Here is a 15,718-nt window from a genome sequence, read left to right as displayed (position 1 = left end):
TAAAACTGAATAAAAAGGATCAAACTTACCACCCAGTTGGCAACGCCGCCAGCAGGCATAGACGTCATCCACTCGTCTATAATCTGCTTGATTTCTGCCGGACGTGTCGTCTGGTTGCCTTCTGTCAACAGCTGGAAGTCGAAGGGAAACGACAAACTCTCATTTCCGGTTCCGTAATATTCTATCGTTGCTGGGATGGTATCGTAGACTTCCAGAAACAATGCTCTGGAATAATATGTAAATGGATTAGTACACCGACTGTATCTGACCTAATGATATTGATATAGCACATCATGACGTATTAGGTGGAAAGAATTGTTAACAATGAATAGGGGTGCAATAAAATAGTATCTGAAATGCGTTCTTAAAAATTGGTTACTAACACGGTTGGACAGGGTGAAAGTATATGTTAAATACAATATAAACAGAAAAAATAAACTAGTAAAACATACCAATAAAAATTTAAAATTAATAGACACATCTATAACGTAATTAATGTGTTTCGTTCATTGCAAATCAGTTTACACTTAACCTTACAACCATAGGCGGTGGAAACTTTTTTGAAAACTACCACTTAAGAACTAAAGTAAAGTATATGTGTATTTTTGTTAAACATTGGTTTTAATCAATTTTTACTATATTGATGGATTGTAAAAAGACTCAATTTCAAATTATACAAGTTTATTCTATTCTAGACATAACTGCAAGGACATTTATATAACACAAAAACAAATTTGTGTACAAGACAAAGTTTTAAGGTGAACAGAACTACAGTAATGGTTTTCAACGAACCAATTTTTCGTTACTTCTAATGAAGCATTAAGCCTCCTATCGCTAGATTTGAAAATCTGTCAAACTAACAGATCTAGTTTTTTATCTTTCATGTATTCAGACGTCAATTCTTGCTCAATAGACATCAGGGCAAGCCCACTTAAGCGGTCTTCTGTCATGGTGCTTCGAAGAAATGTCTTTAAGCCTTCGTAGTGTAGAAAAAACGATCTTTCTGCGCTTGCTGTTGTGATAGGCCACGAAAGTGATATTTCTAGTAGCTGCCAAACATCTGGTGCACTGGCTTGAAGATCATTCTCAATAAAAAAATCACAGCCAACTCTTGGAACGTTATTCTTGTGGTTGCTTTGTCTGTTTTGACAAAATTCTTCTTTGCATAACAGTGAAAAAACTTAAGATGTACAGAGAAACTTAAAGACAAGTTATAAAACTTTTGGATTGCCATAACAGCGTTGTTGTCAATTTCGGTCCAATTAAATAGTAACTGGGCAATGCAGTTTGATTTTATCATAATCGTTCTTGGAAAAACGAGATAGCAGGTTTACAATTACTGTGTCTAAAGCAGCAAAGTAAATGCCAGTCTTGAACATCTGTTCAGGTTCAGGTTCAGGTGATTGATGAAATGCAGCATCTGAAGAGCTACTACTAGCTTCAAGTTTTTTCGGAATCTTCCGTTTGCGTGGTAGTGAAGGCCTTTCAACTGACAAACCTTTTCATACCATATTTGTTACACTGTTCTTCTGACTCATTCCACATCTGAATAAAGCCATCATCATTTCTGTCCAGTTTTAAACAGTCAATGACTGATTCAACTTTTGCAAAAACCTTAGAAATGTCAAGAGATTCACTCTGCAGTTCTTTGGAGAGTATATCAGTCTGACTCAAAACGCTGTGCAATAGTTTTAAACTGAATACAAATTCAAATGTGCTGATTTGTTTGGCTAGACCATCAGCTTCGGCTGCAATTTTACGATTTGATACATCGTTTGCAATAACTTCCAAAGTTTCGTACACTTCAGGGAGCTGCTCTAGAATTACATGGATTGCTTTGTGTCGAACTGTCCATCTAGTTCGAGACAAGCTCACCATCTTTTCATTTTTGTTTCTCCGCTTTGCTTACATATTGATTCAAATATTGAAAACCTGTTAGCTGATGCATTAATTAAGTTATACAGGTGATTTACTATGGATAAGCAATTCCGAAGCTGTCTTATTTCTTCACAAAATCTCTGAACAGCCAGATCAAGCAAGTGGGCATGGCAGTGTGTGTACAAAGCTTTAGGCTCTTCTTCTTGGAACCTTGAGGCAACACCTTTGAATTTTGCCGCTCATGTTACTAGCTCCATCATATGCCTGGCCGTGCATTTTATTTAAGCTTATACCCAACTGCTGCAGATACTGTTTAATAGTGTGATGTAAATTTTCACCAGTAGTGTCTGACACATCAACGAAGCCCAAAAACCTTTCATTGATTTTAATGTGTCCATCTATTTTAGTAATGTATCGAATGCAAAATGCTAAGCTGTTCACGGGTTGAAATATCCGTAGTTTCATCACAAATAAATTGAGTAGGCCAAAGCCTCACTCACCTCTTGGACAATTTGCTGAAGCATTTCACTTTTTATGCAATTCTATTATCTCATTTTGTACCTGGGCACTTTTGTATGAATGGACTGGGATTTCATTAATGTTTGGATTCCCTTCCTCCATTTGAGTAGATCTCAGTTGTAGCAGTTCTATAAAGTTCCCCCTGTTAAATGAAGCAGTACTCTCATCATGTCCTCTTAAGGCAAGATTCTGTTTTCCAAGGAATAGGATGTTTTCAATTATGAATTTTAAATACCTCCTATTCATCTCAACCATTTTAGTATGTGCCGAGGACAACGAATCTGCTACCGTGCTTCCTGCTTTCTATACTCATTGAGAAACTGTTTAGATTTTTGATGCATTTCACTATTTTCATGTTTCCTGAATTTTTCCAAAGCTTTCGTCCAATTGTTTCATGCCCAGTTTTAGTGAATGACTCCTCCCCGCGACCAGACTTATGTTGACAAAATAGTCGGCATGGGTAACAAAATGCAGCGTCTTTAATGGGGCTATATTCGACCCAATTAAATTCACTGTACCAGGATTCTTTGAACTGCCCTCGATTTGGATTGAATCTTGCTTACCTTAAAACAATCAACAGGCTGAAATGCTCCTTTTGCAATATCTGCACTTTGTACTCCCAATGAAGGATCTCTACTTTCGCCCTGGAATGTAGCATCACGATCTGGGCGTAAACAAGATGGCGATTCATCACCAACGCGCTACCTCCAGTGCTACTTCCCGCTAAATGTCTATCTTCATTTACACTTTCACTTGAATTTCCAAGTTTTTTAAAGAATGTTAGTACAGAGGACTGTTTCTTAGACATGATAACAAACGAACATCCCGCAAAAATTACACAAACAATAGCCAGCTCAGCTAGTAACAATAAGCTTATTGAACGAATAAAACGTGGCGACCACCTACACAACACAACACACGCGCACTGAGCTGTATGATATCCCTCCGCCAGGGCGTCGTCAATGCTCGGAGGCCCTCGCCGGCGTCGGCTGGGCTCGGGTGCATTCGATCGGCTGCTCCAGCTCGGGCGCAACCGGCCATAGTCGGCTCACCGGCACTTGTAAATTTAGTTGTTTACACGCGCATACTTTACACACACAGAATCAAATTAGATGCATACAGATAAATAGACTAACGGGGGATCTATATTAGTTATTCATTCGTAACTTTTAGTGTATACATATACGTAATTTAAAGATAATTTATATTATTTTTTCTTTTTTTTGCATAATGTTTGGGGGGGCACGTGCCCCCCCCCGTGCCCCCCCGGCCCGACGCCACTGCTTTACAACAACAAAAACCTATCTGGTATACAGATACAGTTCCATCTATAAGTTATCTCAAAACAAAATAGTAAATTAAAAACCTTTATTATTACAATCACATTACATAGAACTAACGTGAAGTTTTGTGAAACTGCTAGTAACAATATTAATAGTAAAAAGGTTCCCTTTATGTTTGTACCTATACTGGGTTAAGAGGAAGTACTGTTCTGATTTAGAAACAATCAATTAATCTGAGAGTCAGCTACTGTCGCTTTGTAATTCGTAGCCAGAACATTGAATCTGTTATACAGTATTATTCTTATTGTAGTTGTTTAGTCGAAATCATACTAAAGCATTATCATCCATTTTTAAAACTTTATCGCGAATTTAGTTTCAAAATTTGCTTCCAACACACAAACAAGAAAGTAAGCCAATAAAAACGCTAAAATGGTGATTTAAACTTGTCTTTCACATTACTATGAAACGCATGACGTGTTCTGTAGATATTTATGTTCTCGCTTATACGGTTTATGTTTTACCTTTGTCTGCCATCACGTTGGACCATATCGTAGACTAGTTTTGCCCATTCATTGAGCAACGCAAAGGTTTCAGGCTGATTGGTCTCAAAGTTGTGTTGTTGGGTGTCGTAAGTATCTCCAGCAGTGCCGTTCACTGGGGGTTCATCAGGGAATGTTATATTTTCATAGATTTGCTGCACCGCGTCCATTCTGAACCCATCAACGCCTTTGTTCAGCCAGAACTCCATCACGGCCTGAATAAATCAGGAGATTAGGTTTTGTTAAAATTTAGGTTTTTTTCAATTACCACATACAAAAATATATATATTGCACACAAGTATGTATAAGTGTGTATAATAACACTCAATCCAGTCATGATATTACAGTATGTAACATGGCTGAATACTTTAATCGATTTTTAGTTTTAAGATAAATGTTTTATTATTTCTGAGATGTTCATCCCTTATTCTGTTATGTTAAGAATATTGGTATATTTACATAACATTTAAATATTGGTATATTCTGTTATGTAAATATAATATACCAAATTATAAAAATATGTAAACTTATGTGTTGTTACATGTAATATATATAAAACATTTAACATTATTTTAGTTTATTTCTTTGACATATAAATAATATAACAAATGTGTTTATTTACTGGTATATAACACACTATTACCTAAATTATGTAATGTATAACGTAATTAAAAATGTTCATCCCTACGTCATTTATCATTTCTATGCAATGAAACAATTATATATTTGAGGTACGTACTTGAAACTTAAATGAACAATTAAGACTAAATGGTCAGATACTTAATATTATCGATCTAGTAATTCTTAGAACTGAGGAGGTAACAGGATAAGTATTTGACATCGTGAAGGGGTACAACAATAGGGTAACAAATTTATGAACGGAATTTATTATCAACCCTACGACGAGTTATAATAATTTCTGCTAAGCTCGTAAATATACCGTACTGTGGCAGCGGCGTACCCATTGAGAATACAACTTTGCCATCCCTCTTTAAAATATGTCACAGGACTACCCGTAACAATGTATTTTGTTTACTCCATTCTTTTCTTGTTAAGGTCACGCTTACGCATAAAATCAATATAGCCCTACACATTTTTAAACATTCTTTTTATAATTAATTTGAAATAAGACATTTCTCCATAAAGCAATAATGCAATGAAGGAAACATACTCACGATAGAAACATAAATCAATGAATGGATTTTAGAAGATTATAACTCTTCTTTGGTGCTCAACTCTCGCTATCGGTTTATGCAATAAAAAACATTGTTATTAAATTTATGGTTTAGAATTTTTAACACATTGATATACTCATAATTTTTACTCCCACTAGTGCGGCTGACAATAGATTCCCGCTTAGGCAAAATTCCTTTATCGATTTCTTAAAAGTACGTTGTGAAAATGTATTTCTGAGGAGCGTCTGTTATTATAAATGTACTATCTGCATTAACTACGATCCTACTCTGGTACAATATTATTAAATTGGATTTGAGATGGACTCGCAGATTATAGTAAACATTGGCTCTCAGCTCCAGGACTATCAATGGATGGGTGAACACTCCTGCGTCTACATTACATGTACAATCACGCTAATGGCCATAAATGTTTCAATGGCTGTGAAAGTTCAGGTAGGTTGAGTTATACATCTAGTGACTATATCAACAATCAAAATAACACTTTAAAGTAAATGTTGTGTCATTTGTGAAGAGTTGCCAGTTATTTCTAAAATATTTTCAGGTATTAGCTAAAGCATGGTACAGTTTTGGCCTAGTACCAAACCCAATTTCTGTACTAAACAGGCCGGGTGGCAATAAGATTACTGGACACCTACGCTATGGATTTGTTACGATTTTAGAAATCATAATAACTGCCATGCAGAACTCAAAAAGGCTTGAGGCAACACGTTTGATGGGCTGCGCTTATACATGTCAGAATTTAATAATCAAGGATTTTTAAAGAAAGCCCCGTACTAATTTCAGTACAAAATTATTTTGTTTTTCATTTTTGAAAAAATACATTTTAACAATTGCGCGACAGGAAATATTTTACATAAAGCACTCGTTCATTGTTGAGTTCTCGGAAAAGTTTACAATTTACAACATTTCGTACTCGTTTCCTTTATTTTTAATTTCTAATTCTAATTTCATAACAGTTACACTTATAATAGTTACTCGATTCCGAAATCAGACTTTTTCCAGTTCCTATTTTATCATATCTGAGGACTTTTATACTTACTAAGATTTATAATACATAAATACACTTAATTAAAATTTGTTGATTGTTACATTTATGCTTTTTCCGGACATTTTTCATCGTTCAATTATACAATATAATCAGTAAAACTTATTGATTGTATTATATCATTGAACGATGACAAATTTTCGGACAAATCCTGTTTCCTTCACAATCCTTCCATCGTCAAAAACTAACTTCAAACAAAGAATGGGCCCATTTGAACTTAAATAAATATACTACCGTCATATTTCCCTTGACAGCATTGTCCCTGTAGTTCAGATCAGGCTGCTTGATGAGGTACTTGTGTAAGTAGTACTGGTGCCGTTCAGGGCACCATTGCCAAGCGGAGTTGCCGAACAGGCTGATCTGAGGAACAGAGAACACCAGTCTAAGTGAACTGTCAACAACACAACCTCTCAGTGAACTGTTAAATGAAAGTGGAATAAATGCATTAGTTACCCAGTTGTTTGGTGGTTCTCGTTCAGTCTTATTACTTGGAGAATATTTGGGATCTTTCCAGACGTAGAAGTCCTCGTATCCTGGGACTCTGTTGACAGACATGTTGAACCATGGATGTTCGTCGCTGGAGTGGTTGGGGACAAAGTCCAGGACCAACTTTACATCTGAAAATAAGAATATTATTTTTATCATATCCCTTGTTAGTATGGACTACGATGTTTTTAGTTAAATTTATAAATTGCTAGATTCCTACATGACAAAGTAAGTGAAAAAAGAACAAGACAAATATTGTATTTGAAAACTGCATCAGAACTGTAAAACTATTCTTACTAATTTTTAATGCCTAATACATTACGATTTTAATGTTAAACTTAAATCAATTAAAACATACCACGTTTTTAGAGATTACAAATAATATTGATTTTTCTACGGATATCAGACTCTTGGTATTAATCATCATATTATCTCAATACCCCTATTAAGATCACTTACCTATATCTCGAAGTTTTGTGACTAGCCCCTCAAAGTCTTCCATAGTACCAAAGATTGGGTCTATCTCGGTGTAGTCTGATATGTCGTAGCCAAAATCAGCCATGGGTGACTTGAGGATGGGGTTCATCCAGATGGCATCTACTCCGATCTCCTTAAAGTAGTCGGCAACTTGTGTAATTCCTGAAAATTATTACAAATTTTAATATCTTTTATGAATAATATTAACCTTGCTTTCCTACAGCGTACACATTTTCACGCACCATGTCGCTGTTGCACCTAGGATAGATTGCCTTAGATTGCACAAAGTATAAGAGTTGTAAAAACTTTTTACCTGAAGGCAAGGGATCTTAACAAAATGTACACTAACTAACATTTTAACTTTTAAGCATAAACCCATTACCAGATAAAAATGGTTAGATTTCCTATGGTCCAGGTCTCCATTAATATTTACCGAACGTTATTACCTAAACTTTCGATAATATCTGTAAATCATTTAAATGACACTAATTTGAAGGTTGGATTTATCTCCAGTACACCTTCCTCTTCTTAATGCAGCGACTAGAATCTGATGCTGTTACAGACCTTGTCAGACAAACATGGCTCCAGATTCTAGGAGTCAAAAGCTTGTAATAGGAATAGCATCAGATTCCAGAGACTGTATTAAGAAGTAGGTGAACTGGAGCTAAACTCACCATTCATATTAAATCAACACTTCCCGCCATGGCTACGTTAACTATCATTCATCTTATGTATTTATAATACAGATTTCTAGACGTTTTAGTATTTTTATATACAGGTCTGACTTTGAACGATCTCACATTCAAAATTCCTCCCAGCTCCGTCAATAATTTCTAATATACTAAAATATAAAATGATGGTTATTTTAACTATAAAACATTTTTCACACTTAAAATCAAACTGAATTATTCTTGAATAATTTTTCTTTCAAATACTTCTAATTGATTTACAGGTATTTAACAAAATATAGAACCCCTTGTAGTATTGTTATATACTAGTTTTCTAATAGTAGAAACTTGTTATTTCGTTTCGGATACATAGGATTTTATTATTCTTGAATTTTTTATTTCATGTCAATCAACCCCGATTTTTCGCTCTATACCTTATACAAAGTATAAAGTACTGAGTCCATTTCGCAAACCCTTATTGCAAAGACATTTTATAGCTGCACAATGTAAGGCTACACGGCTTGATAAACAAAGTATTGGACACTTCGAGTTTAGCTTGTAATTAGGCGTTGAATCAGTTCTTGACATTTATAACCTGTTCGCGTATGAATTATAACATTATAACAAAACCTGAATAATATCGATGATTCAAAATAATACAATATAATAAACAGAACACCTTATCTTTAAATGCTAGGCAAGTATTGTTGGAAATAGTTTTAATGGTCCAATGTTTTCACCGTTGTGATTAGAAGCAATTAGTAACTGGCCAAAATTGTTTCTTTTTTGATGGTTCGATATTTTTAATTTAGTCTAATTTGAAATTTGTTCCTTGAATGGGATTTCAAATTAGAAATGGCTGTCGAAAACCAGAAGTAAGTCTAGAATATTAAAGCGAGTACAGAAGTATATGAGTCAATTATGTTCTCGTTGCCATTCGCTCGTAAGGCCAGTGTTAAATTTTCATTAAAAATATTCCAAAATCCGTGGAGTAACAAACATTGCCAAACTGAGTCTTACTTATACAGAAATTAAGCTTTATACAAATTTCAAGTCATAGGTCAGTTAGTTTCCTGCCCCTCGAGTCTCGAGGCTTCGCTAACGGACAGTGAGAAGTTATAGCTGCATTGTTTTGTATTTTTTGTAAAATGTAGTTAGGAACATTGAATATTTTAGCGACATTTTTTAACAGAATCTATCACAATTTTTCAGTACAGAAACCCATAACCGTATAGTATAGCTGCAATTTTATCATTATTTAATTTTAGAAATTTCTCTCATTCTTAAGCCAATTAAGGGTATATGAAACAGGCGAGGAGATATTTTTTGAACACGCTAAACAGCTTATAACATTCAGCAGGTACCTATATCAAACACACAGTGAATTACAGTAGCGCTAGTATGACACTTAAGTTATCAACCTTGCATATTTTCTATTAATTGATGAAAGAAAAGTGACAATTATCCAATAATTTTATTTTTATACACGAGGCTTTTCAACACCAAAGATACCATCGTCAGGTGTGAATAAACAATTTGAAATAATATAAATATTTTACATTTTAAAATAATTATCAGCTGAATAAAGTTTAATACAAGTTTTTTTATATTAAAAGTAAAATAAATATAAATATATAATACAACAGTTTGGGTAAAAAAGAATTTTGTCATATTTTAAAGGAATGGTGAAGTTGGAATCGGTTCAAAATCATTGTTTAATATTTTATCTCTATATTTCTTATGTATAATATTTCATAAGCGTCGAGTTCTTCTTGCTTATGTACTTGTTTTAATAATATGAAGTTTTTAAAAGTGTGATTTGTTTGATTTATACAAACTATATTACTATACGTATATATAAAAATATAAATATATATATATATATATATATATATATATATATATATATATATATAAGTAGATAATAATATGGGGTTCCTGGCGCACTTTCGGAGCCGACCGAAAAGCAATGTAAAATACTGTTCAATGTACCATAAAGGAAGCTGAGAAATAACACAGCAAATCTCAATGAAAAAATTAACCGAATCTACAGTCGTTCGTCTCCAAAAGCGATCGGTACATTACTATCTACTCTGTGGAATGAAAAATTAACCAAATCTACAGCTGTTTGCTTCTACTTTCTTAAGCTGTGCTTTGTAAAATCTTGTCAAATCTGCTACGAATAAAGGAAAAATCTTCGAAATCTTAATAAAATTTAATCAATTTAAAACATTTTTACTAAAAACATACTGTACTTTAATAAAAAACTTTTCTACTAAATAAACAACATGAACTCACCAAAGTCTCTACAATTTCTAGCATTAAAACAGTGCAACAAAGATGAATTCAGTGAATTGCCGGTTTATTTTCAACAACAGTTGATACCGTCTTCGATACTTTCCTTAAATGATACAGAATTCAAAGAACTTGTAAAGTCTTTTGCAGAAAAAACGTCTAATGGAGTGTTTTACTATCGGCAAAAAACTAAAAAAGTAAGGGATTACATATTTAATATAATTACGAAAGATATTGAAAAGAAAGTAAAAAAATAAACAAACAGAGAGTTTTCATCGTTTTTTTTTTATGACATTTTTCCCATATTATACGTTCTTTCAAGATAATCAAGACTTAATTGATGAATTTCTTAGGAATTTTTGTGAGTATCAAGATTTATCAACACAATTCATTAAAGAGCATTATAGAATTTTTCTTATAGAATATAGCCACATTTTGTGTGAAACAAAAGGTATTACTGTAGATAATATTCCATGTGATTCCTATGAAGAAAGACACCAACTATGGTTATCAAAACAGTACTATGACGTGGGGAGGGACTGCAAGTTTTAGAGCACAACTGAAAAGACTTTATTCTACAAAGTTAATTGTTATAATTTCTTTATCTTTTATAGTCTTCTTTCCAGTAACAATCAAGTGTAATTTTTCATTTTTGTTTAATTCTTTAATCTTTTTTTCATCCAAAACAGTCAAAAATCTGTTCGGCAAGTGTACTTTACAATCTTCCAACTCGGCAATTATTGTAAACCCGAATTTATCTTTCATTTTCTCCAAATTCAAGATTCTATGTTTCTTCCTTTCTTCCAATTCATTTAACTTCTTATACTCTTTAAACTTACATTCTCCAATATCATTTAACTCTTTCAAGAACTCCATTTAAATAGAAAAAATTTAAAGACGGAAAAAATGAAATTTGCTAACAATCACTCGAGAAGTCGAGGGAATTGCCAACATCTTCATTGTTTGACGAGGTTCTTCATTTACTTTCTCCAAATGTACTATAAAATCATCGAGGATTTCTGGCTTAAAATCGTAGACAAATTCAACATCCAGATAATGAAAAAATACAGGTAATATCTTTTCATAATAAACGTGTGTATCGATACCTACAAACCTAATGTATTCTTTGAAAAGGAAAATAATTTTGTCAATGGTTCCAAGAGATAAGTAAAAATTTTTATTCTGTTTTCTAAATTCTGTAACAAATTTTGTTTGTTTTTCACCTCCGTATTGTAATTTTGTAAGCAGATTATTCAAATGTGTTAGTTTATTTCGAAATTTCCTAGGTTTAGGTCTTTCGTACAAAATTAAATTACAATCTCTACAAACTAAATATTTTTTATCAATAATTTCTCCTCTATTATAACACTTGTAACAGTTGGCATTATACTCTTCCATTTAAACAAAAAGATTTTTTTATAAATGGAGATTATGGAACTAACTCTGCCGAGATATAAATTTTTCAGCGCAAATGTTTGTGTTTACATTTCTACAACAGAGATAAATAGAAATAATTTCATTCTATTGTACAACTATTTAGGATATTTTGTCTATGATTACAAAGATTATTCCGGAAGAAATCGAGATTTTTCATCAGCGAAAGAGTATATTTTTGAAGTTTTAGAAGGAATGAAAGAGAACAATATGAATTTAGCAAATTATTTTTCTTAAATAAAAAATCTATTCTACTAAATAGTCATCAAACAACATGAACTCTCCAAAATCACTTCAGTTTCTAGCATTTAAAGAACTTACCACAGGAAATAGTTATAAAGACTTCTTTGAATTACCTAAATATGTTAAACAAATGTTGATATTTTCCTTAAGTGAAAACGAATCCTTAAATGAAAACGAATTCAGAGAACTTTTAAGTACTAAAAAGTGTTCAATGCAATTTATTACAGACAACTTAGATAGTATAAATATGTTAAATGTAATAGGAGATTTTAAATTAAATAATAGAAAAATAAGAAAAATATTCCGATTTTTACAAAATAAACTAAAAACACCAACAATCTGACATTTTTCATCGCTTTTATGCTAAATTTCATTGCTTATTTGTTGAAATGTTGAGAAGACAATATCCATACTGGACAAGAAATATGCATACAGCTAGTTTTTTAACAAGTCTTTGTAAACAACAAGATTTATCAAAGGAATTTATAAGAGATCACGCTTTTGTTGTAGATTGGGATAAATTATATGGAAAAAACATTTACGAAACAGATATATTGTGTGTGTGTGGTTCTGACGAAGAAAAGAGAAACGTTTGCAATTCAGCAATTCATTACGATATAATGAAAGACATACAAAATGAATGATTGTGTCTCTAGTGTAGTGTTGTTAGTGTGCGTGTTTGCGCTATGGGAATCACATCACATTCAACTTCTACGGTGTCTATTGTTTAGAGACTTGGCCCTGCACTGCTACTGTCCAACCAAGTTAATGGCTAGGAGCTGTAATTCGGGTCCTTAGACTCTGGAATTTTTTTGTTCCCAAGTCTCATTTTTTCTTTGGTAACTACTGTGTAGAAGTTGATGGAGAGATTCAATTAGGGAATTTGTGTCGGGTGTTTTGTAAGTGTAATGTTGTATTAATGAACGATGTGAATGATGAATGTAATGAACGAATTAAGGAAGAGAAGGAATTAAGGAATGAAGTGGAAAGGTGAGGAAGCAAATGGCGCGCCAACCACAGTTGTCATTACTCGGCTTGTTCTATAGTCATTACACTATGGCCACTCGTGTAAAGACTTGTCCCCAACCACTGAACGACAACCATGTCTTCCTCAATAAAAAGCGCGCCTGAAGCTCTGGGATTTGAACCCAGAACCTCAGGCTTTGAAGGCAAGCGTCTTACCAACTGAGCTACGGAGAGTCTCGAAAGTTATAAGTTATATCTCTGCTATATAAGTTGTTCAATTAGGAGTGCTAGTTTACAAATTTATTAATAATTTTATATTTCAAAAACCACTCAACCGATTTTAATGAAATTTGGTACACATATAGTAAATACTTAACTCTTTCGACTTAACTTATCCATAAGGGTGAAATCATCCCCTATTTCTTAATATTCATAAAAAAATAAAAAAAATTATCAGAAAAATCTGAAACTTCAAAAACAAGCGAGTTCAACTTAAAATTTCATGAAAATAACAAAATTTACCTACCCCAATCATCCCTTATCTTAAAACTCTTATATCTCGAGAACTATTGGAGCTTTTTTGCTGAAATTTGGTATATAGGATCAGTAAATATTAAAGTATTTTTTAAAATCATAACTTCCGGTCCAACCCTTAAGATGACCTTGGAATAGTTTTTTGTTAATATCATCCCCATTTTTTAATATATTCTTTTGAAATTAAAAATGAATACTTATATCAATGTCTTTAACAATTCTGTAAAGTTTTAAAATTATCCGATGAATAATAGTGAAAATAACGTGATTTTTACTGAATTTCTCTAATATCGTTCTTAATCACATCATAGGCTAAAAATTTCTCAGAAACCACAACCACATAACAAATCGCGTTTGTAACAGCTTTTTGAAAATCCATATTGATAATTATATCGTTCTTTGAACCAGAAATATTTGTCAAACTCTTTGTTGTATCAATGACATAAATAGGTCTATTCGCTAAAAATTCTTTAGGATTGTAATACATTTCCTTATTATTACAGTAAACTTTCTTAAAATCTTGATACATCTGATACATGATTCTGAAAAGACCTCCGGAAATGTTTAAATTTTGTAATTCATCTGGTTAATAAGAACCGTTCAATTTTACTCTGATATTTTTTACATCCAAACTATCAAACTTTGAAGGATTTTTTTCTTGATTATTCTGTCTATCTGTTTGAAAACCTATGATAACGAACTTGGGATTGAAGATATTTCTATAAATATTTGTGATATCGAACGAATAAGTTGTTCCGGAAATACCTTTTTGTTCAATACATTGCCAATCTAGAAAATTAAACATAATGTTTTGACTTTTTGTAATTTCATCAATCAACCTAATTTTACTCGTGGTTTTATAATCAATCATTGGAACTCTAATAAAAAAAATCTGTAATTGTTATTTTTCCATCAACAGGCATAACATTTCCAGTTGCAGTCTTCAGAATCACATCATCGTCTTCTGCTCTTATAAAACTTAGATAAAATCCTCCTTTATAGATCGGAATAGTAACATTTTCAAAAAATCCTAATCCAAAATGAGATAAATTTCCAGCTGCTTCAAAAACACCAAATTTAAAATCTGATTCAAAGCCATTAGAAGTTTGAGAAATAACATCACTTTTTGAATACGAAATAGTTCCTTTAATTGTGCTTAATTGGCCACAGTTTTCGACTTCTTCTATCAATTTATTGTGTTTTCTTACTTCAATCTTAGAAAATAAAAACGGTATAAAATTATCGATTAATCTAACATTATCAGTTCCAAGATATGCTTGACCATCTTGTTTTGTTAAAGTTCCAGAAATATAAAACTGAAAGTTAGACGAGCAAAAGTTATCTCCAAAATCAATATTAAACTCAGTTCTTTTATTCGGTTCATTCAAATGTTGTTTACTAATTGGATAGAAATTTTTAAACTCCGCCCTTTCAATATCACTAGCATATTTTCTGTAGTCCGCCATTTAATAAGAGAAAATTTAGAAATTTTAAACATCGTGTATCATTTTTTCATCGATCTAATGTACGTTTTTATAAGAAAAGATATAAATTTTAGTAAAATAATTAAAAAGATTAGAGTCATTTTTAATGATCTACTTCGTCATATTCAGGATTCTCTTCCTTAAATTTTGCGATCTCGGTCACATATTTCAATAAAATCTGCACAGGATAGTAACCGCTATCTATAATATTGTTCCAATCAACTGTATCTTTATTTTCATCCAAAAACTTTATACTCAAGTGTTGATAGAGACAAAGAACAGACATATGATCTTTTAATTGATAATGTATATTTTCTTGAATGAACTCTGATGATAAAGTTTGATATTTAGCAATGTTATACCAATTCAATTTGTTTACGTATAATCTCATCATATCTTCGGATAATTCATATTTTTGAGAAATATCATCCCAATGTTCGTTTTTCAAATCTCTTTCGTGTTGCATTATAAAAAGATCGAAAGCACTGTAATGTCCCGCCATCTCTATTTATTAAGAAAAAATTTCAAAATCAAGTTTTTATAAATTGGCTCTTTTTAGTGTTACATTCAGCACATTTTCCAGATATTCTCTTAACTCCATTGATGTTTGCATAGTATTTTATATCATTTGTTGCAGTTTTTTCTTTACATCTCACACAATATATGAGCGC

General features: G+C 32.3%; 1 protein-coding gene across 2 annotated transcripts in view; it reads right to left on the bottom strand.

Annotated features, from left to right (window-relative positions):
* The window catches only part of LOC124359866 (maltase A1-like), a 71,256-nt gene that overhangs the window by 28,390 nt on the left and 27,148 nt on the right, over positions 1 to 15,718 (bottom strand). The window contains exons 2-6 of one of the 2 annotated variants that reach the window (XM_046812974.1): positions 7,406 to 7,585; positions 6,914 to 7,077; positions 6,695 to 6,820; positions 4,202 to 4,434; positions 30 to 225 (exon numbers count right to left, since the gene is read on the bottom strand). In XM_046812974.1, the coding sequence (XP_046668930.1) occupies positions 30 to 225; positions 4,202 to 4,434; positions 6,695 to 6,820; positions 6,914 to 7,077; positions 7,406 to 7,585 (899 nt within the window). The remainder of the gene's footprint in view (positions 1 to 29; positions 226 to 4,201; positions 4,435 to 6,694; positions 6,821 to 6,913; positions 7,078 to 7,405; positions 7,586 to 15,718) is intronic. The other variant, XM_046812973.1, reaches the window with a different exon arrangement.

Source organism: Homalodisca vitripennis, chromosome 4, assembly GCF_021130785.1.
Source record: "Homalodisca vitripennis isolate AUS2020 chromosome 4, UT_GWSS_2.1, whole genome shotgun sequence".
Taxonomy (NCBI): Eukaryota; Metazoa; Arthropoda; class Insecta; order Hemiptera; family Cicadellidae; genus Homalodisca; species Homalodisca vitripennis.
The sequence above is the reverse complement of the archived record's forward strand: the minus strand, read 5'-3'. Positions and strand labels throughout refer to the sequence as shown.